This window comes from Centruroides vittatus, unplaced genomic scaffold (genome assembly GCF_030686945.1).
Source record: "Centruroides vittatus isolate TY-2023 unplaced genomic scaffold, ASM3068694v2 contig_351, whole genome shotgun sequence".
Lineage (NCBI taxonomy): Eukaryota > Metazoa > Arthropoda > Arachnida > Scorpiones > Buthidae > Centruroides > Centruroides vittatus.
In genome coordinates this window covers 1,067,032-1,090,124 of record NW_027122174.1, presented here as the reverse complement: position 1 = coordinate 1,090,124, position 23,093 = coordinate 1,067,032, and the positions used below count along the sequence as shown (strand labels likewise).

General features: G+C 34.4%; 1 protein-coding gene across 2 annotated transcripts in view; it reads right to left on the bottom strand.

The window, feature by feature from the left end:
* LOC136974592 (rab GTPase-activating protein 1-like) overlaps window positions 1-23,093 on the bottom strand; it is a 134,626-nt gene that overhangs the window by 62,959 nt on the left and 48,574 nt on the right. For both annotated transcript variants that reach the window (XM_067269514.1, XM_067269515.1), the window contains 7 exons: window positions 16,574-16,640; window positions 15,843-15,951; window positions 15,249-15,415; window positions 8,844-9,003; window positions 6,527-6,771; window positions 5,856-5,969; window positions 4,630-4,704 (listed from right to left, as the gene is read on the bottom strand). In XM_067269514.1, coding sequence (XP_067125615.1) covers window positions 4,630-4,704; window positions 5,856-5,969; window positions 6,527-6,771; window positions 8,844-9,003; window positions 15,249-15,415; window positions 15,843-15,951; window positions 16,574-16,640 — 937 coding nt within the window. The remainder of the gene's footprint in view (window positions 1-4,629; window positions 4,705-5,855; window positions 5,970-6,526; window positions 6,772-8,843; window positions 9,004-15,248; window positions 15,416-15,842; window positions 15,952-16,573; window positions 16,641-23,093) is intronic.

The following is a 23,093-nucleotide window of genomic DNA, read 5'->3' as shown; positions in this document are numbered from 1 at the left end:
ATATTTTTCCAACAACCATTTAATGTCGTCGGTTTTATTCCTCTGATGGATGAGTTTATTAGACTAATGCAGTCCAAAATTGTTGAGTTTCCACACCTCCTTAACACCCATAGATTCATCATAGATTTTGTTCAGAATCCACTGTAATGATCTCCTTATGTAATTGGTTTTAAATGTAGCTATAATTCCCTGATCTAATGGTTGAAGTAAAGCAGCTGTATTTGGAGGTAAAAAAATTATTTTGATATTTGGGTTATTTAAATCTTGCGAATGGCTGGGTGCATTATCCAATATAAGTAGAACTTTAAAATCTAAATTTTTCTGTTTTAAGTAGTTTTCCACACTTGGTACAAAACAGTTTAAAAACCATTTCTTAAATAATTCAGTAGTCACCCAAGCTTTTTTATTTGCTGCCCAGTATACCGGTAAATTACTCTTATTTAGATTTTTCATTGCACGAGGATTGAGAGATTTATAAACCAGCATAGGTTTTACCATGTAATTGCCTGAAGCATTACTGCACATAAGTAATGTTACATGGTCTTTTGATACCTTGAAACCTGGTGCAACTTTTTTGTCTCTAGAAATATATGTTCTCTTGGGCATTTTTTTCCACCAAAGAGCAGTCTCGTCAGCATTAAAAACCTGGTGTGTTGAATATCCACCCTCTTCAATAATTCTTTTTAATTCCATTGGATAAATTTTGGCGGCTTCTTTATCGGCTGATGCCCTTTCACCCTCTATTTTTACGTTTTGTAGTGATAAGCGTTTTCTCATACGATCAAACCATCCTTTGCAGGCTACAAAATCTGGATTAGTAGCAGTTTCTCCATTTTCCTTTAAGTAGTAGTAAATTTTCAAGGCTGTGTGTTTAATAATATTGGTGCTCAGTGAAATCTGCTTTTTTGAACAGTCTTCAATCCAGATGCTAAGGGTTTTTTCTATCTGCTCAATTATTGCTGCCCTAAGACGAGATGTCATGTTTGAGGAGATAGAACAGCCTGCAGCAACGAAATATCTAATTTTCTGTTCATTTTTCCTTATAGTCCGTATTGTCACTTCATTTAAATCCAATGATTTGGCAACACGATAGATCGGCTCAAAAAGGGCGAAAAGATAAAATTTGTAATTTTGTTTGTATGGAGATGAAATATCTTTTAAGAGACATTTTTTAATTTTCTCCAGACATAGCTTAGGGCTACAGATTCATAAAAATAAAAACATAATTATTATTTCTTTAAAAAAGGTTGAGTACAGTACATACTTACCCGAAAATTTTTAATCTACATAGCCAAAAAAGAGACACAATTAAAGTATACTTGTAAAGGTGTGGATTGTCCCAATGGTTCAATGCCTAAAAACTGGTGACGAAATAAAGCAAGTATGGAATAAGGGAAAAACATCTGGCAACACTGAGAAGTTTCGATAAGGACCATGTGTATCAACAGAAGGTGGGAAAAGAAAATTTACACACTGTACTAATAGTTCACAAAAATTATGCAGGAAATCTGATAGTACGTACAAGCTTGAATGAAAAATGTCAAATGAGGTATCTTTCACACTTAAAAGCTTTATCACGTTTATTAAACTTTTATACAGGGGTTACCTGTACACTATATATATTTATATTTCTTTATCAATTTTCATCCAAAAGAATAAAGAAAAAAAAAACAATTAGTTGTAAAAAATACATATATATTAAAAGTCTTGCTGAAAACAGTGCTGTACTAACTTTTTATAGATAATATTAAATTTAATACATATTTTTATAGGTAATGTACTGTACAGTACAGTACTTGAAAATGCTAAGTGATTTACCTAGTGGTAAAAACAGTAGCATTAAAACAACTGCACCTGTATCTATTGGTCATCTACTTTGGAATAAAACTAATTACGCAATCAGGAACTTCAGATGTTTTCCCACATTCTGTGGTCTGCCTTTATTCTCAATTTCCCTTTCTTAAAGTTAAAAACTTTGACTTACTTGAAAATTTATCTAAGAAAACTGTATTCTGGAATTTTTCAAACAACATTAGTGCCTAAAGACAATTCATCTAAATACTGCAGGTGCTTTTTTTAAAAATGTCAAATTAAAGAGGAATTTTTTAACAAGAAGTAAAAATTAATTATTTTTATAGGAAATTCAAGGGTCCAGAGGAGATATGGGGTGATCAGTTAATGAACATAATCCATTCAATGATGATGTTCACTACCCGAACTGTTTGTTAATGAATTATTGATTTACCATAGATTTTTGTGGGAATTTGACTCATTCATTCTGGATACCAAAAAAGTAAATAATTATATAATTTATTATTACATTTGTTTATGTATGCATGTATTATTGTTATTACATATAGTCTTGCATTTTCATCAGTCATGTTTTTTTCTGTTTGGACAGATTCCTTAATGCCCCACAATGTTGATTACTTTTCTCTCTTCTTCAGGATTTTTCAGAAATGATTAATAACATTGTTGTTGTAGAGATCCCCAAGCCTATTGACCTCAACCTGGTTTGGATGTTATTCTAAGACCATTGTTCTGACATCCACCCACTTCTTCAAAAGAACTTTAATAGATGTCAGTATTCGTCCTCTTTCATCTTCCTCCTTTTCAGAAGAGAATAAACAACAACTAACCCATTATACATAAAGACACCAACCAATGCTGAATTATCGGGCTAGAAATGGCTATAGCAATATTAATAATTTTAAGATAATTTGGTACTAGAGTTAGGCATTAGGCACCATCTCTTGCTAAATTTAATAATTAGAATTTCAATTAAATAAATTTAAATAAATTTAGGCCTAACTGGAAGAAAAGAATCGGCCCGAAGCGGGACTTGAACCCGCAACTTCTGCTCATTGTGCAGATGTGTTGCCAATTACACTACCCGGACCTTCTGATATTGCTATAGCTGTTTCTAGCCTGATAATTTGGCATTGGTTGGTATCTTTATGTATAATGGGTTATTTGTTGTTTGTTTATATATATACGCCTTGCCGGGGTTGCAATGGCCGGTTGAATGCCTTGGGAGGATGTGGGTGCTAAATGTGTCCCCAGCTGGCATTGTAATGACTGTTGATGGTTGTAACTTAAGCTTATATCCACTGGAAGGGAGATTTGACCGGAGGTCCGGGTAGCGTAATTGGCAACGCATCTGCACGGTGAGCAGAAGTTGTGGGTTCAAGTCCCGCTTCGGGCCGATTCTTTTCTTTCAGTTAGGCCTAAATTTATTTAAATTTATTTAATTAAAATTCTAATTTTTAAATTTAGCAAGATATGGCACCTAATGCCTAACTCTAGTACCAAATTATCTTAAAATTATTAATATTGCTATAGCCGTTTCTAGCCTGATAATTTGGCATTGGTTGGTGTCTTCAGAAGAGAACACATCTCACTGAGTTTTTTGGTGTTCTTCATTCAAGAGTTCTCCTGTTGTCAGATTATTTTCTTATTCCATTATGAACTCTTCAATGTCATCATCATTCACCTCCAATTCCAGATCTCTAGCAGTTGTGACAACTTCATCCATAATTTCAGGGACATCATCTCCATCTCCCTGGATGTTTTGTCCATTCTGACACAGCTTTTGCCAAGAATACATTACCACATGTTTAATGCCAGATCTCCTTCTAAACTTTAGAAACCACCCAGCAAATTCTATCTCCTCATTTAATGAATATGGAGTTTGTTTCTTCAGTTCTTCAAAATTTCTCTACCCTTCTCTTGAATGATAGTCATACTAGTTAACCTCTTTTCATTTCCCTTTCTTTTGTCCAAACTAAATGCAATCTCTCCATTTTATCATGGATGGCACATCTTTGTTTCTCAGATGTGACTTTTGTTACTCCTCTAGCTGCTTGAGTCTTCTTGACTGTCTTTCTTAGCTAAAATTGTGCCTACTGTAGACCTGTTCAAGCCCTACTGCCTAGTAACATCAGACATCATCTGCCCACTCTCTATCTTGGCTATTATCTCTTACTATGTTTCTATGGTGAGCACAGTTCTTGACACTCCACTCTTTTTAGACCCATATTATTATCAGTTTACTGAACTTTTTATTTTAAAAGAAAAGCACTTACAAAAATTCAGAGAACAGAAATAAACTAGCATACAAAAAGGTTATGTATATAACTGTCAAAGGATCTCTCCAGAAACCATTATGACAGTAAAATACAGTTCTGTAAATCTTACACCAGTGGCGTAGCGTGGGTGTCAGTCGCCCGGGGCAGAGGAAAATTTCGCCGTTTCCTTATTTAGGTATTTTTACAAGATATTATTATTTATTGTAAAATTTTGCCGCCCCCTAAAAGTGCCGCCCAGGGCAGGCTGCCACTGTCGCCCCCACTATGCTACGCCACTGTCTTACACACAATATCGCTTCTTCCTGTGTTTGTTCTGTGAGATGTTTGTTATCCAAACACACAAATCTTTCACAAAAGTGTTCATTGTCTGATTTGTTCACAGTCTGAATGTTTGTTAACTGATCACCCACTGTATTCAAATTATCCAAGTTCTACTGTATTATACATAACTCAATATGAGATGGATTTAATTTTTATGACAATTGACTATCATTATATACTAAAAAAATGCCTAAGAATAATGTAATGTGTTCTAACTTACATGTAACAGTAGAGCAGCAACTAGAAATGAAAGTCCCTGACAATAGCCAATTTCTTTATCATAGACTGAGTAAGCCTGCAAAGAAAAATTTTAAATAACTTTTCAACTCTTGTTTGCCATTTAAAAATTTTTTCTATGTGACACTTTATATTAAAATTCGCTACCAAGAACAAAATTTGTATAAAACTATTACAACAATTTAAATACAGTGCTGAAGAATTATTATTTTATAATAAATTAAATTTTATGAAGTAAATTTTATAATTTCATATACAGGTATACCTCGAGTTAAGTCATTCTAAATTATACGTTGTTTGTCAAAAAAATACATGGAAAAATAAAAATCAAGTTTAAGTCATTTTATTCAACTTTATCTCTGTCCATCACAAAATACTGAAGTTGTAATATCACTAGAAAAGTGTTAAAAACACACAAAATCATGTTACTGTACAATAAATAAGAATAAAAGTATATAAAATCATATTAGAATACTCAGAATCAGCTGTTGATGCTGACGATCCACAGCCATCTACGTCTGCAATGTAAATAAACAAATTGAATGTAAATATTGGTAAATTTAACATAAATTAGTTTTTTCTACTATCACAAAATAATTTTAATAACTGTATTTGTTATTTAACCTTACAAAATCATTTTATTTTATAATGTCTTAGAGCAAACCACATTCATAAATAGAGTCCGCGATGTACAGTAAACATCGCCAAATTGTAAACATGTACTGTACATGTATTCATAAATTTAGATTACTTTTTTCTGTACTGCATTAAAAACTAAAATTTGTTTATTTGTAAGCTTAAAATAGATTCTCATTAACCATATATTATTAAAAATGCATTTATAAATAAAATACAGAACTGGGAATGGTTATTTGTAGTTTAGCCTAGTGACAAGTGAACTCAGAGATAAGTAAATCCAACTTAAGTTGCCTCTCCTAGAACCAATTACTGATGTAAGGTGAGGTATACCTGTATCAATAAAAATATTAACAAAAATAATTTTATATTCCTATTCAATTTGTATGTGGTAAAATTTCTTATGAATAAATTTTATAATCATTATTCAAGTTAAAATGGACTTTTTATTTATTTATTACTTAAAACTTTTTCTATTCTGAAGAGACTTTTTCTTTAGACATAATTACTTGAACTTTGAAGTTTTCAGATTTTATAAAAATTACATAAAACATTTTCAAGATTATCAATTACCTTACAAATCCTATACAATGCTTCTTGGCCAGCTCCTCCGTTTTCTTTAAAAAATTCGTGTGCTGGGAAAGTCCTATTAATATCCCTCTGAACAGCATTTTCACATGATGAATTCTAACAAAGTAAAAAGCATGTGACAGACAGCTGAAACTTAATTCATACTTTTATTTTTCTTTCATTATATTCCTGCTTATATATGAAAGTTCTTCAACTTTGCATTAAGTAAAGATTCAAATTTAATTTTAAATGTTTTTTTTTTAAATATGAAAATAAGAAAACCTTAGTTATTATGAAGAGGAACATACAATACAAAATATTATATAGGTGTAGTTTGAATAATAAATTTATTATACTTGTCTTGCAGAAATTTTATCTACAGATGGCAATGAATACATTTAAAAATTTTTTAGCATGTGCTAAAAACTAATTTTGAGCATGCACACAAATTGAACGATAAAAAGATATATATTTTTTTCCTTTCATTGCTGAATCAGAAAATACACACATAATAACTTCAGGCATTTGTCAACTTGTATCTGACTTGCTACTTCATGTACCAGGTAAAATGTGAATGATGCATTAATGTTTGTAAAATTCTAACAATGTATAAAATTTGAGTTATTTTATATTTGTCACAAAAACAAAAAACATTAAAAGATATTAAATTCTACCTGCGTAATGAGTTTCTGATACATCTCTACAGCTTCGTGATCATTGTAACATCTTGCTAGTAGCTGCCAGACTTCGCCCCTGAGAGCTTCTGGAATACCCTTTTGTACAAGAGAGGCTAGTTGTTTTGGTCTGTGCTTTAGATTTTGTCTCCACTTGTTTAAAACTTCTGCCCATCCTTCCAGTTCACCTTCAGTACAATCTTTGCTCACCTCACCGGTACCACTAAGAAGGGGCTCATCATTATCTGTAAAATATTAATTTCAATAGAAATTGATTATTTATTTATATATGCACTTTAGACATGTAGTGTATGTAAATAAACAGTTGCATGAGTTGTAAATAGGACAATGACGCCATTCATATTAGGATCTGAGGCAGTCATTGCTTCTCTCAACATAACAGTGATGCAGCTTTTTAGCTAAGAGATCCATCATGGATATACTACTAGTTTCCATAATAATGAACCAAACAGAATTTTTATACAGGACAGTTTACTTATTAAGTAAAGAAATGACAAAACATATTTTGTGACAATTCTGAATTTAAAATTTACATTATGACTGTTTATAGTTGAGCATTTTCATTATTAAAATGAATTAAAAACCTTTTAACTTTCAAAAACCAAACCAATATATTTAAGATTAAAAATGAAATAATTAAAATTTTCATCTAGTTATAAAATTTTCTTTTAAAAATTTTTTTTGGCATACATGAATACATTTTTTTCATATTACATTCCAAATAAACATATTGCAATAATTCAGAAATAAATTAATTATTTTTGAAAGTTAAATACAGTAGAACTTCAGTTACTGTATTTTTCTTTCACAGCAAATCTTATAGTTCATAAATGTCCTAGCACACAAATACTGTAGTACTGTACTTTTAAACACTTGAATACCATGTGAGTTATCAAAGAGATAGCAATCATTGGAATATATGCACAAGTTACTCATCCCTTCACAGCCTCCTGTTTATTTGGTTGTCGTCAGTCTGTTGCCAGCATTGTTGTCTGCCAGTGTATTGCTTGTGTTGTGGTATCTTATTAACCTGTCAGCTGCGCACTCGATAATCCGAAACAACACTTCTGTTGCGTACAGGTTTTGTGGTTTTTAAAAGTGGTTTTTCAATTTGCGATATCTCGCTTAAAAATTGTAGTAGATATAATCTGTTTTTGGTTTTCTATCATGTACATATTACACTTTACAATTGTTAACTTCAAAATATTATGTATGTTTAAAAAAATTAATAAAAGTTAAGATTTTAAAATATTTAAAAAAATCGTTTTTTTTATAAATTTTCCATTAATTTGTTACATACGTTACTTAGACATGTATATCTTCTGTCAAATAAAAAAACTGCAGCTCTCTAAATGAACGTAGAGAAATAATACGGCCTATAGATTATAACACCGATTGGCGTGAAGGGGTGGTGGCCTTTCTAAATCTAGGTTAATACACTTTTATTATTGATGATGTGTATTTGATTCTATTTATACGTTATTTAAACTATTGTACTAATAGTAGACTATACTAAGCGATTATTACTTTATTATATTAACAACTATACATGTATATCTTATGTATTACGGAAGTACCACCATAACCGGAAGTACTTTTGTTTTTTGAAAGATTTATGGCTGAATGGTTTAAAAAACAAGCTTATTTGTTAAATAGGATAAATATACATAAAAATTTATTAAATTCATGCTAAAAATAGATAAGAATAACGATTTATAATTGTTTGTTTATGTTTGTAGCTGACAATGTAGCTCGAAGTTGGTATAACTTTTTCCAAGAAAGTTCCCACCTCACAAACCCAAGTCGATGCTTATTGGTCAAAGGATAGCCATTTAGCTATAATATACCAATTAGAACTTATCGAGCATGCTAACTAGGATTTTATTGTCAAATGAACAAAAGAAGGGTCTCCCATAGACTTAACATAAAATGGAGGAGTTTTGTGCCTAAATTTAAAAATACAGGGTGGTAACAAATATCTTATTCGTTGAAACAGACTTAATCTATGTAGATAAAAGCCAATCAGTGCTTAAATCGCCACCAACTAGTTAATTACAAAAAAAATTGGCACTTACTCCAACTGGAGTACTCTGCAACAATTTAACGAAAACCGGTTACTCCAATAGCAGTACTCCGCAAACAACTGGTTAATGCCTATTAATTCAAAATAGTCATAGCTGTCTGTTTTATCCAAGTTTCCATAAATCTGAGGTAGTGTCAGTCTCCACAACACAGTATAACCCTAATTATATTAATAGACTAGAACATTTGACTTAAATTAATAACAGGACCTTACCCGAATCTGATTCTTTCTCTGCATTCTCTGATGATTTTTCATCAAGTTTGTGGGATTTCTTTAAATTTAATTTAAGAGATGCCCTTTTCCTCTGTAGTTGGCTAGCATTATATAGATGAACAACATTATATGCATAATCTCCACCTGCATTTACTTCAACCTGTAATATAAAAAACTATATATATATATATTTATGCATTTAGGAATGGAATAAATTCCTAAATTCTTGGCAGAAAAGAATAGAAACACAAATAAATGACATCAGACACCAATTAGGCAGGATGACACAATACACGAAAAACAGCATAACACCCAAATTAAAGAAACAACTCAAAAACAATTTCAAGAAAATAAAAAAACACACAAAACACAAACATCATAACACACACACAACAGAATACATCAACACACTAAAACAAAAACCTCACAGCCAAAGCATGTAGACTCAAACAATACAAAACATGTTCACTACAAAAAGAACAAAATAAATTATTCACAAACAATGAAAAACTCTTCTACAGATAAATCAGTACCAAAACAAATACTGATACACGGCACACCAACAGAAGAAGAACTCACAACATACTGGTCTTCTTTTTGGTCTAGTGCTGTTACGCACAATGCTGATGCTGGCTGCATCGAGGTGGCGAACAAAAACTTGCACAACATACCAATTATGCCGTGCTTAAATAAACATACACGACATCCGCTACTCTGTTAACAGAACACATAACTGGAAGACACCTGGTGTAGACAACATTCACAATTTCTGGTACAAAAAGTTTACATCACTGCACTAGGAACTAGCTAAACATCTAACACGGTGTAAGGAACGAAGTCCGAGCTGTATTTTTATTTCTATTTTTATTTTTTTTTAATTCTATTTTATTTTGGGGATTATGTTTAGTTAGGGTAAAGGTTCCCTTACTCACCCAAAGTAATATAACAAACAGAAGAAACAAAAAGGAAGAACCAACTCACTGACCTGACAAAGCACCATAGGAAAAAACTAAAGCGCGATTGCGCTTTCCCGACTCAGAAGTTCAAAGGAAGTTCCACAGAGTGGGGGGGAGACCCCACATGCACTAACATTGAGGACTCGCTAAACCTTAAGCAAAAACTTAAAGTGTAAGAAAACTTAATATAAAGTTATATAAAAAGATTTAGCGAAATTGTCGGCAAAAATGCTGACCAGGGGAAAGAAAACAAGATTGTTAGACGTTAAGTATGTAAATGAGGGGATGGTTCCAGAGAATCATTATGACGTCGCCTCACAGCATAAAACAAGCCATGTTCGAGACGGAGGACGAGGTGAGCTTCCAGAGCATTCATAGAGATTCCAAGGCAATAATCGAGGTGAATCGAAGTAGTTCCTCAGTGATAGATTGAAAGAGAATTCTTGGAGACTGAAAGAGTTGAATTTGCAGGAGTTTTGGCTAGAAAAGGTTCCTAGTATAAGAGGTGACGGATAAGGTTCTAGTTGGTTAAGATTCTTTGTACATAGTTATAAGTTGATTGACCTTGTTTGATTTCAAAGGGGAATAGCTTTAAGATAGTAGAATTTAGGAGATAAGTTATCTCAAATTTTGTTGGTCTTTGAGAATTGTCTGTCTTTTTTGAATAAATTGTTGTTTTGAATTTTACTACTTGTATAAAGTACTATTTAATAGTTCATATTAAAACTTGTTTTGTTCTTTATTGATCTCAAGCCCACAAGTCCAGGCCTGGCTTTCTAACCACGAACTCGTGTAAAGTACCCGTTAGGTTAACGTTCGTAAGTTTCAACCAATAGTTTCACCAACAGTAACGATCCATTTTTGTACTTTACAACACATCATCTTCAATCCACAAGACATGCCAAATTTTCTTACTCAGGGCATCATCTGCATGAAACCTAAAAACAACAATACCACAGATCCCACACAATACAGACCAATTACATGTCTTCCAATACTCTACAAATTATTGACATCCTGTATCGCAAACAAAATATATACAAACATGTTGAAGAACACGACATTCTTATGGAACAACAAAAAGGTTGCTGTAGAAATCACAGGGGATGCAAAAGAACAGTTAATCATAGATTCAGTCATTCTACGGCAAGCACACAAACAACACAGAAACATAAACATGGCATGTACAGACTACAGAAAAGCATTCAACAGCGTTCCACACAGTTGGCTGCTACATAATCTACACATGTACAAAATACATCCATCACTCATTGCATTCTTCCAAAACACTATGCAGCACTAAAGAATAACACTACATCTCAGGGTTAGTAACACTTCCATAGAAACAAACCAAATATTCATTAGGCAAGGAATTTTTCAAGGAGATTCATTGAGTCCTCTCTGGTTCTGCTTAGCCCCGAACCCGTTATCTAACATGTTTAACACCCTTTCTGTCCGCAATCGAACTCAGTTCGAGCGGTTTACATAGCGTTATACAGAAAACGGTGTTTTAGACCCTCGAAGTAAAAAAATCGGCGAAAAAAAAATTTTTTTTTGAATTTTCGGATGTTTTTTCAGTCCCCAAATTTTTTGAAAAATCTTTTCCCGCGCGAAAAAATTTTATTGCGATTTTAATTAACCCTTAATGATGCGCGATTAACGCTTAATTGTTTTTTTTGTAGGATTTTTTATGGAACTTTATTCATCCTTCTAAAGTTCTAGCGCGCCGATTTTACTTCGGTAAAGTTATTTAAAGCTATTTTCTGATGTAAAAAACAACATCCAATAGTTTTTTAATTTTTTTAATTAATAGATTTTTTTATAATTACATTTAATTAAGTCGGGGGGGTCGAAAATTTCAATTAAAATCGTAATTAAAAAAAAATATTTTGAAATATCCCGCCATCTAGTATTCACCCTACTTTTTACCCTTCTCCTCCCGAGAGTTTCATGAGAATGTCCCGCGAAAGACGACACCAGCTGTTCTCAAGGTCATCCAGCTGTGTAAACAATGACTCATCGGTGTCAAGTTTCGCGCTAAGGCGAGAAAAAGGAAATTGTACTTTGAAGTGTTTTCTTCAAAATTAACACATTTCTTTCGTTTTTTTTTAGTTTTGACTATTTTTAATTATAATTTAATTATTAATTATGATTTTTTTTTTAAATTCGTGCAGGTACGAATGGGTTAAATAACACACAATGTAGCTACAGTATCAGACACGAAAAAACAACACAGTTTACACTGTCACATTTCATGTACTGTACATGGACGACATAAAACTTTATGCATCCACACAAAAACAACCTCATCAACTCCTACAAATCACACATTCATACACCAAGGACACACGAATGGAATTCGGCCTAGACAAATGCAAAACACTTCACATAAAAAAAACGAATCCTGAAGAAAGAAGATTTTGCACTTGGAAATGGGGATGTTATTGAATCCATGGAAGAGGGCGAGTTCTACAAGTATTTAGGATTCCAACAGGCCAAATCCACAGAACATGCACAAATAAAGCAAAGATTAATTAAAGAATACCAAAGTAGGTTAAATGCAATTCTCAGAACAGAGTTAAATGCAAAACACACAGTTAAAGCAATAAACACGTATGTCATCCCAGAACTCCATATTCTTTTGGAGTTATTCATTGGACTCACACAAATCTTAGACAATTCCAAAGGAAAACAAGAACAACTCTTACTAAGCATAAACAACATCATCCTAAATCCGCCACAGAAAGATTAATCCTTCCACGTAAAGATGGCCTGATTGACATAGTTAACCTTCACTACAAACAAATACAGTCACCGCGAGAGTTTTTCTACAGACAACAAGAAACATCACAGTTACATAAAGCAGTAACTCTAGCAGACTCAAATAACACACCATTAAACTTACACTCAGCATGTATGGACACGACACAACATATAAAAAGCATAGACACCATTAAGCAACTGTGGGCTCAAAAGGCACTCCATGGCAGGCATCCTTATGATCTGTCCCAGGATTTTGTTGACAAAACTGCGTCAAACAGCTGGTTAGTGCGGGGATGCCTCTTTGGGGAGACAGAAGAATTCATGATTGCCATACAGGATCAGGTCATAAATACTAAAAACTACAGAAAACACATACTCAGAGATGCAACACTCACAAATGACACATGCAGAAAATGTCACATCATGCCAGAAAGTATACAACACATCACTTCCGGTTGCAAGCTCTTGGCACAGACAGATTATTTACATAGACATAATCAAGTAGAAATTATAATACATCAAGAACTTGCAAATGAAGATAAATTAATAGACATCCGTGAACCATACTACAAATACATTCCACAGACAGTATTGGAAAACAACAGGCACAAAATGTACTACGACAGAGCCATAATCACAGATAAAACAATTTACCACAACAGACCAGACATCACACTCATTGACAAACACAATAAAATCACATACATTATAGACATATCCATTCCAAACACTCACAATATACAAAATACATGCACTGAAAAAGTCAGCAAGTACACAGAATTTGCCCAGGAAATAAGGCATCTGTGGAGGATGGATAGGGTGCTTATTGTACCTGTCGTTCTCTCCTCTACAGGTGTGATACCACACACACTACACAAAAGCCTGGGCACTTTGCAATTGAATAGAAACACATACATCACCCTACAGAAGGCCACTATATTGAATACATGTCATATTGTGAGGAAATTCCTGAATACAGACACTGACACTGATACACTTCTTTAAGTTTTGTTTTGGTTACAATGCCTTGACTTTTGTCCAGCATAGTACAGAGCCACTGGTGTTAACCAAGTATATCTCACATAACCCAACATAATAATAATAGGTTAGTGGCATTATGTAATTCTATTAATATTATCATATCATACGTTTTTGAAGGGAATAACATTTTGGTGTGCAGTGTTGAGTCATGGGTGTGCTGCAAGCAGAGAAAGGTTGTAGAACACTGGCCTAATGGATAACATGCAGCTTGAAAATATTACTGAAGCAGATCTAAGTAAGTCAACTTGGTGAAAAATTATGCAAAAAAAACTAGTAAGTGCAGAAAATTGTTGCTACAACATGTAATGACATAGTAGCAACAATTTCTATTAGACTTTATTTTTTCAAAAATTAAAATGTATTCTTTGTATAAATACAATAAGAACAAAATAACCACTGACAATTTATCATATCTTTAGTAAGAGCCCAATTACATTGTGCAAGTTTAATAACAGTAAGTAAATTTTTCTGCAAGTGGATACTAAACTTGCCTGATGTAATTACTTTGGCTAGTAAACTTGCTCAATGATTTATCCACGTGAGTAAAGTTCAAGTCTGGGCTACTTTTGCTCAATCACAAGTTTACTTTCTGACTAGGAAATTCACTGTGTGTAATTATGTGCAGTAAATAGCACAGCAAGTAGATGATGTCTACATTTCACCTTTTAGGTAATCAGGATGTTTTAGACTCTGTAGAAGTGGATACTGTTAATAAATGGCTAAAAATTAATAAAATGTCAAGAAAGTGACACTGTATTATTATTGTTTCAACATGTCAGCACCCAACAGCACAAAGAGCATCATGGTGACCAGAAGAAAAAAATTAAAGTTGCTACCAGAAATTTCCTCTCTCTTTGGTTTCTGTAGTTCAAGCTAATACTCATTTATATATGTGTGCATGACTGCTGAATTAAGATTTCTGTAAAATGGAAATGAAACAATCCAAAGATAAATATACATATGGGTTATAGAAAGTCAATCATTAGTACATTGCCTTTCACTGAAAAAATTATTTACAGTTAACATTTACTTGAGTATGATAGAGACTGTGTTAACTCAATTGAAACTTCTATGGAATAAGTTACCTAAGAGTACTTAGATATTTCTTCAGCTAAGTGTTTATTATGTATATTAAATATGTTTTGTGGATGTGATATTTCACTGCTGTAGTATTCACTTTACTTCACTTTGTGACAAATCTCACAAAAAAAGTAGTTTTTAAGAGTTCCTGAAAACATCAAAATTTAATTTAGGTACCTTATTCTATAGAACTCCTCAACTGGAACACACACTATGTATCTGATATTCCAGTAGAATGGAAATAGAATGAAACACACTATTAAAAAATATGCACTAAAGTTAACATAAACTTTGTCAAAAAAGTTAATCCTGAATTTCTGAATAAAAATTTGATAATCTGTTTTCAAGTCTTTTTTTTTTTTTTTTTTTCTTTTTGTATTGATGTCTGAAAGTGGACATCCTATGTACATTTATATAAACAATAAATCAGTTTTTCAGCAAATTTCATGTATCAGGTAAATAAAATAATTAAAATTTCTTTAGAAAAAAAAAAAAGGATAAAGTTAATGTAACAGATTTATCTCATGTAACAAAAATTTGAATTAAATGTAAAATAATCACTTACTTCCTTTAATTTTAAGTAGAATTGTTCAATATGAGCTTTTTTATTAAAATACCAGAAACGTTCATTCTGTGGAAGAATCTTTGCTTTTGTTTCTATAACAAATCGTACTGGTTCAGAAATGCCTTCGATAACCAAATCGGCAGCAACAGTCATATATACTCTTGTATCTAAAATATTTAAAATTTCTTAATTCCTATTGTATAGTGGCGAAAATAAGTATTTTAATTTTTCATTAAAAATACAAACTTTAAAAACAATAAAATTCAATTATAACACTTAAAGTATAATGATACATGATTTGACATCAAAAGGTAAATATAGCATGCAGAAAACAATTTTCATCCAAAAGTTTATTCTAAAACTTCTAGAAAATCAAAAGTTTGCTCTAGTTCTTAGGATTACGTCATCAACACGTAACTATCAAATATTTCATAAATGGTATGCAATTACAATAACATTCCGTTAACTAGACATTGTTGGTATCAATATGGTGCTGGGTTAACTAATAAACCAGATATAAACAACTTTTTTACATAATAAATTTAATTAAAAAAGTATCATTTTTAATCAATACTGTGTAAGGTTAATAGTTACCTTTTGGCGTTTCCTTATTTAATACTTCAAATGGAGGCTCATTTGGATTCCAATGACCAGTAAATTGAGTTACAGTTTTAGATCCAACAGATGATTTGTTAAATGAAACCTAAATTATTATCCTTATAATTAATCCTTATTAAAAATATATATTTTTCTTCAATTGCAAAAAAAATATTACCGTATTTTACAGACTATAAGACGCACTTTTCTCTTTGAAAAATTGCCTCCAAAATTCAGGTGCGTCTTATACTCCATAGCGTCTTATAGGTATTTTTTTTAAAAAATTGCTTAAAAATTAAGGTGCGTCTTATAGTCTGTAGCGTCTTATAGTCTGTAAAATACGGTAATTTGCATATATAATATAATAAAATATAATAGCAATTTAAAATTTCAATCATTGCATCATAATGATTCAATTGACTAATTACACTAAATTTCTTTTGTAGGTATAATTATATTTTAAATAAATAAATAAATATATATATATATATATATATATATATATATATATATAACCAAAAATTATCATTCAACTTTTTCTTTTGAAATTAGTAGTTAATGATTCATTTATTCACAATTATTTACAACAACAAATAAAGCTTTTTAATATAAAATTTAATTATAAAATTAAGATAACTAAGAAGTATGCATTGTCATTTTACAAATAAATCTAGTTTTTATAATTTAACATTTCATATTATGTCACAAACAAAGAAAATAATATTCACCATTTCAAGTAGCTGCATATCACTTTGTTTTACATTTCTTCCAGGAGATATAAGTAAACCAAAACATCTAAAAAAATAATATTTATTAAGATTTAAAATCTTATATTATAACAGATTATTTTTAATAGATTAACAATGTAATTATTAGTTCCCAGATTGTCTGAATTTATCTGAGAATCTGAGGATTGTTCCGAAAATAACACATTTTGCTTCTAACAGACAAAAAAATGAACTTTTTACAATTTTTGAACTGAAATCAGCAAAAATGCTCGATTTATTGGATTTTCTTGCAATTTTTTAAAACATATTCATAATTTTTGGAAAAATACTGTCATGTATGCAATCCTTGATGCCATTGTAGGTACCAAAAAACCATTTCGGATTTCAGAACAAAAGCAGAGACATCTTTGGATGTTCTTTTGTAAACAATGTTGCCAGGTTGAATTACTTTATGTCACATTCAGATTTTTTTTTAATTGACAAAAATAAAAATTATTAGTATCTTGGCTATCTTTTGAGCTAATTTAATTTTATCTTTAATTTTATTCAGTAACCTTTTTGCTATTTTTTAATAAATTACTGGCAATGGTGTGAAGTACAGAAGTGTACACAGCCTCAAGGTTTTTTGAAATTTTCAAATATATTTGACTATAGACTAGGAAATTTAATGAGTAAGCATAAAAGTTGTGTGTCTCAACTTCTGCTGAAGTGAGCGAGGAAAGCAAAGTTAACCGAGAGAGACTTTACAGTGGATGGCTCAAAAGTGTTCTGCAAAGTATGTTAAAATGCATTTGTGTGCATGAAAAAATCATATGAGGATCATGTGCGTTCTGTAAGATGCAAGCAGCACATTGACAGGATTGAACATCCCAGATGCCTGCTCACAAGAATGGAAATTCAGGATCAAAGAAATATTTTTCTCAGATATAGCAAAGACCTTTATAGGATGCAATATACAACTGCATAAATTGAAGCATCCCTTGCCCAGGAAGTACTTAGAAAAATACATGACGCAAAATCTTCCTGATGAATCAACACTGCAGAAGAATTATCTTCCACATGTTCATAAGGAAGTGCTTGAAGAAATCTGCAAAGAAATTAATGACAATGCTATATGGTTTGCTGTAAATAAAACTATAGATGCATGTGGACAATGTGTTGCTTTAGTAGTAGTAGGAAAACTCAACAGAAAAGACTGCGCTAAAATTTATCATCTTTTATGTAAATTTCTGAGAAAACAAATGCACAGAGGCGATAGCAAGGTTTGTTCGGGAAGGTTTAATGCTGTTGTACAATTAAAGTTATGTAAAGTTATAATTAAAGTTATTAAAGTTAGTTAAGTTAAAACTTTTTATATAACCTTATTCACATAACCTGCCTGAATCACACTTTACATCTTCTGGCTGAACAAGTTCATTTACATTTTAAAGATGTAAAGTCCTCATTTGTTCCGGCAAGAAACTACTTGCAAAGACACCAATGTGAACTGCTATGCATTGTGAGCATTTGCCAGATACTCCTTTGCCACCCTCTCCCCTACTTATGAAATGGCATACTTGGATAAAAGTGGTCATATTCTATGCAGACCATTTACATAACTTTCAAAATTTTATCAATAAATTTGATGAATCAGAAAGTTCTTTCACTGTGGATGTTAAGGAAGCTTTGAGAATCCGCATTTAATCACTTCTCTAGTTTACACCTGCACCCGTCTGTTAAATTTTCCAGATATCATTGAAGTATTAGAAGCAAGAGGGTTGTCACTTGAAGAATCTCTAAAGATTTTTTTAACAGTAGAGAATTCTATACAAAACCTTCCTGGTTTATGTAGAGTCAAACTTCACATAAAGCTAGTGGCACTTTTGGACAAGAACAGTGATTTTTCTGTACTTTGCCAAGTTAATAGCTGTTTAGATGGAGATCCCTGAGGATGCAGGGCTTGCCAATGCACCTTTGCTGAAATACTATCCTGTGACTACATTCAAGGCTCGAGGAGGAAAAGGGGGAGAAGGGCCGCACTCAGAGGTATAGCCCTGTTAGGAGGAAAAGGAAAGAAGAGGTAAAGTAATAGGGAGTGTTAAGAGAAGGTGGAATAAAGTGGAATAGGATAGTGTGAAGTTAGAGACTAAAGGTCCATGGGACCAAGGGCGCCTAGCATCACATTTAATAAACAGAACAAAGTACAAAATTGAGTAAAAATACAAAAGTTATACAATACTTAACCGATATATACAGGGGACAGTACAACAGAAATGGCGCGACAATGTTAACTATATACACGCGAAGATAACATAGAACACCGCGAGGTAAAACAAATGACAATAGGTAATCAAAACAAAAGGTACAATGATGTAGGACATTGCAGAGAGGTGGCTGAGAGTAATCGCGACAAAATGGTAGTAAACAAAAACTATAGTGAACAACTACAGGTGGCATTGGACAAATACATTAATCGCGTGCAGAAAGCAGATACATGGCGACACGGCAGACACAGGGCACACAGAACGGGCTATGCCAGAACATTAGTACACAATAAGACAGAAGTTGGCCATGAAAGAGTCCAAAACAAAGTCAGTTTAATATGCCAATGTCCATGGCAAAAGTCTTTAGTGCCTTGAAGATATTTTTATTGCTGATCATAGTTGTGTAGTTGCATGGCCAAAGTTCGTTTTCATTTTGGACTGCAGAGATAATAGTCCTGCGCTGCCTGCTGTAGAGCGGGCAGTGCCAAATTATGTGATTTGAGTCTTCGACTTCCGTGGGGGAGCAGGGACACTTACCGTCCGTTTTCTGTAAGAACCTATAAAGGTACCCGCGGAAATTTCCATGACCTGTGAGCAATTGAGTGATTTGAAAGGACGGGACCAGGTGCTTGTTGTAGCGTCTCTGCAGAATGTTTGGGATGTAGTCATGTGTGGTCCTGCCTGTAGTGCTGCGATCCCACCTTTCCTGCCAGATGCTGAGGGAGTGCTGGCGAATGTTCGTAGTAAACCAAGCCACCGGAGTAACCTCGAAAGTGTTGTTTCGTAGCCAGTTTGGTGCTGTCCGGGCTAAGAGGTCCGCCCTCTCGTTTCCATGCACTCCAGAGTGCCCCCTCACCCAGGCAAACTTGAGGCGAATTTTGTCTTTTAGGTTAAGAATAATACGTACACTGTCATGGACGATCTTCAGCTTGATATTAAGTTTTTTCAATTGTAGCAGTGCCACGCGACTGTCACTGAGAATTGTGGCGCTCTTGATGTTATGGGTCGCCCTATTGTTAGATATCCAAAGTAAGGCTTTGCAGATGGCGAGCGATTCTGCCTGATTCACAGTACAGTGCTCTGCCAACCTATACCTGGCTTGATAGACTATGCTTTCATGCTTCAAGACCACGACAGAACTGCCTACACCAACATCGGTCTTTGACCCATCAGTGTAAACACAGAGGCCTGTGGTGGCTGCCGGACTTTCAAAGGTGAACAGTTCGTCGATAGTTATACTGGGGTGGTAGAAGTAAGGCTGCGGGCTATAATCTAGGTTATACTTGATAAGATGATCAGAGAAAATGGATAATGTAGAGTTATTCACGAGATGATTTAGTACGCTATTAAAGCGGTCGTTGGTGATTTTACCAGTTGTCAAATTAAGTTGCTGGAAAACCCAGACTTTTTCCCTGATTACGATGTCTATAGGAAGGATGTTGGCGATAATCTGAAGAGCGTCCGTTGGGGCGGTCTTATAGGCTTTAGTAATGGCAATTAATGCTAGTCTCTGTGCCGACTGGAGTTTACGCTGGATGTGCACTTTTGCTATGGCAGTACCCCAGACTTCTGACCCATAAGTCAGAATAGGTTCGAGAACCGTCTTGTAGAGCAGCCTGCACGCATTGCTCCCGTACCCCCACCTGTTACGGGCAATGCTGGCCAGAGAATGCATCACTGTTAGGGCTTTCTCATAGGTATAATAGATGTGAGGCTTCCAAGTTAGCCTATTATCCAGTTGTACGCCAAGGTATTTTATTGTATCTTTATTTTTAATGCGGATCCCATCTAACCTGATAGTTGGGCCTTTACGAAGAGGGGTGGTCCTGGGAAAGACAATGCAGCAGCATTTTTCGTGATTGATCTTAAGTTTCCTGTTCTGGCACCAGGACGAGATGTCTTTTAAAATATTGTTGGCCCTTGCTTGCAACACCTCTTGATTCCGATGAGTAAGTGCAAGGACTGTGTCGTCCGCGTAGGCTTGAAGCCTGCAGTGATAGTCTGCAGGGAAAGAGGAGCTTAGATCCAGGAGACTGTTGTGCATTATATTCCACAGAAAAGGCCCGGAGCGAGAGCCCTGCGGGCAGCCCCTATTTATGTTCTTAGTGAGGTAGGTGTGGTTATTGCTGCTAACACTGATCTTCCTGTCACTTAGGTAGCTGTTTAACAAAGCGTAAAGGTTTTTAGGGCAGCCGGTGCTTTTAATGGCGTCGAGAATTGCAGGCCACCAGGCGTGATCAAATGCGCCCTTAAAGTCAATTGCAACCAACATCGTATGCTCGCCTCTTTCTTTAGCCTTCCGAATAAAGTTGACCATGTCGTCCAGAGCGATGATAGCGCTCTTCCCTTTTCTAAATCCGTATTGGTTATTGTTTATGTAGTTGTTTTTCTCACAGTGGTGCTGCAACCTATTGGTCAGCAGCCCATCCAGTATCTTACCAATGACTGGAAGGAGGGAAATTGGTCGAAAGTCTGATGACTTAGAAGGATTGCCGGTTTTTGGGAGAAGCTTAATGGAGGCGGTTTTCCAGCAGTGGGGAAAATAACCCAGCTGCAAGCACTTGTTGAATATAACAGTAAAAGTTGAAGGGATGGCTTCATAGGCCAACTTGGCCATACGGGGTGTTATGAAATCTGGGCCGGGGCCTTTCGAAGCTTGAGATTAGAAAATTCGTTGGCGATTTCTTGATAAGTGAAGAGTCAGTCATCATCATTGGTGCAACAGTTTGAGGCGTTATTTCTGATGGAAAGATGAGTGTTGTTATCTGTTGTAGGGTCATCGTCAGGAAAGAGGTCCGTGATGATGCTGTCCACTGTGTCTTCGATTGAGGAGCTGGCATTAAAGTTATTCGTCTGAAGATTATTGGGTATTTTGGCATTTTTAACTTTTTTCCTGGCGACATAATACGGGATAGACCAGGGATTTTTACCGCCCATATCGGTACAAAACTTTCTCCACGAGTCTGTACGGGCTTTATTTATCTCAGTTTTGTAGCATCGGAGTTTAGATAGGTATTCCTGCCTGAGAGTTTCTTTTCTGTCTGAATTAGTCTCCCTCCTGAATATTCTTCTGGCTTTCCTAAGGTCGGTTCTCTGGGTGGACAGCTCTTTTGTCCACCAGGGTGCAGATTGTTTCGTTGCCTTTATAGTGGTTGCTGTGTGATATGCACGCAGAATGATGTTCTGAAGCTGCTCGATGACCTCTTCTAGGGCCTTGGTATTGTCGATTTGTTCTACAGAGTTGATGTTCCAGTTGGTCTTTATAATATCTTGATAGTATATCCAGTTGGTATTTTGTTTAATGCACCTTTTCTTTTCTATCCCGGACATCTTGATGCAAGTCACTATGTAATTATGATCACTTACTGAGTGCTCGTCGAGAGTGCTGCATTGAACTCCTTGCCTGTATAGGAGGGGGTTTGCCATGCTGATGTCGACCCAACTCTCTCCTGTTGAAGAGGAGTAAGTGGGCAGAGGGCTGGTATTCAGTGATTGCATATTAAGACTGTTCATGAACTCGACCACTTTGTAGCCCCTCGGATCTTCAGTGGGGCTAAACCAGACCTGGGATTTTGCGTTGAAGTCTCCCACCACCAGGACTGGGAGTCCATTAAGCTGCTGGATTGTGGACTGCAGTTTTTCAAGCGGGTCTGTTAGGTCGACATAAGGCGAGCAGTAGAAAGAGATTATCATTACCTGGGTGCTGTGATGTTTAATCAGAACGGTGGTGAAATAATTGTTTGTGTGTTGTGGGATAAGCTGGACATCAAGGTTGTTATTGACCAGAATGATGCCAGTAAGAGGGTTTGCAGTCGGATTATTATGATTAAAAACTGGAAAGCTACCAAAGAGGGCAATTTTCTTCTGAAAACAGTACGGCTCCTGTACAGCTATTATGTCTGCATGATGTAGGTTTGCGACTTGCATTGCTTCTGTAGCAGCAGCTTTAGAGCGCTGTAAATTAATCTGGAGCAGTTTCATATTCTGGAAGGGCCTAGAATCCATAATTAGTTTGGACTATGGCTTGCTTCTTTGCTCTGATGGAGTGTTGGCATGTTGAATGGAAGGCATTGTGGTTGGTAGGTTGACGATCTTCTGGGGTAAGCTCTCTGTTTGACAGTTTGCAATTAATACAGCAGGGAGGTTGATCTTTTCTGTTGCATTCACTGTATTTATGACTTTTAGAACAGTGACTACAGTACTGTTTAGAGTCGCAGTCACGCGCTATGTGGTTAAAACCACAGCATTTGTAACAGCGCGTTATATGGACATAGTCA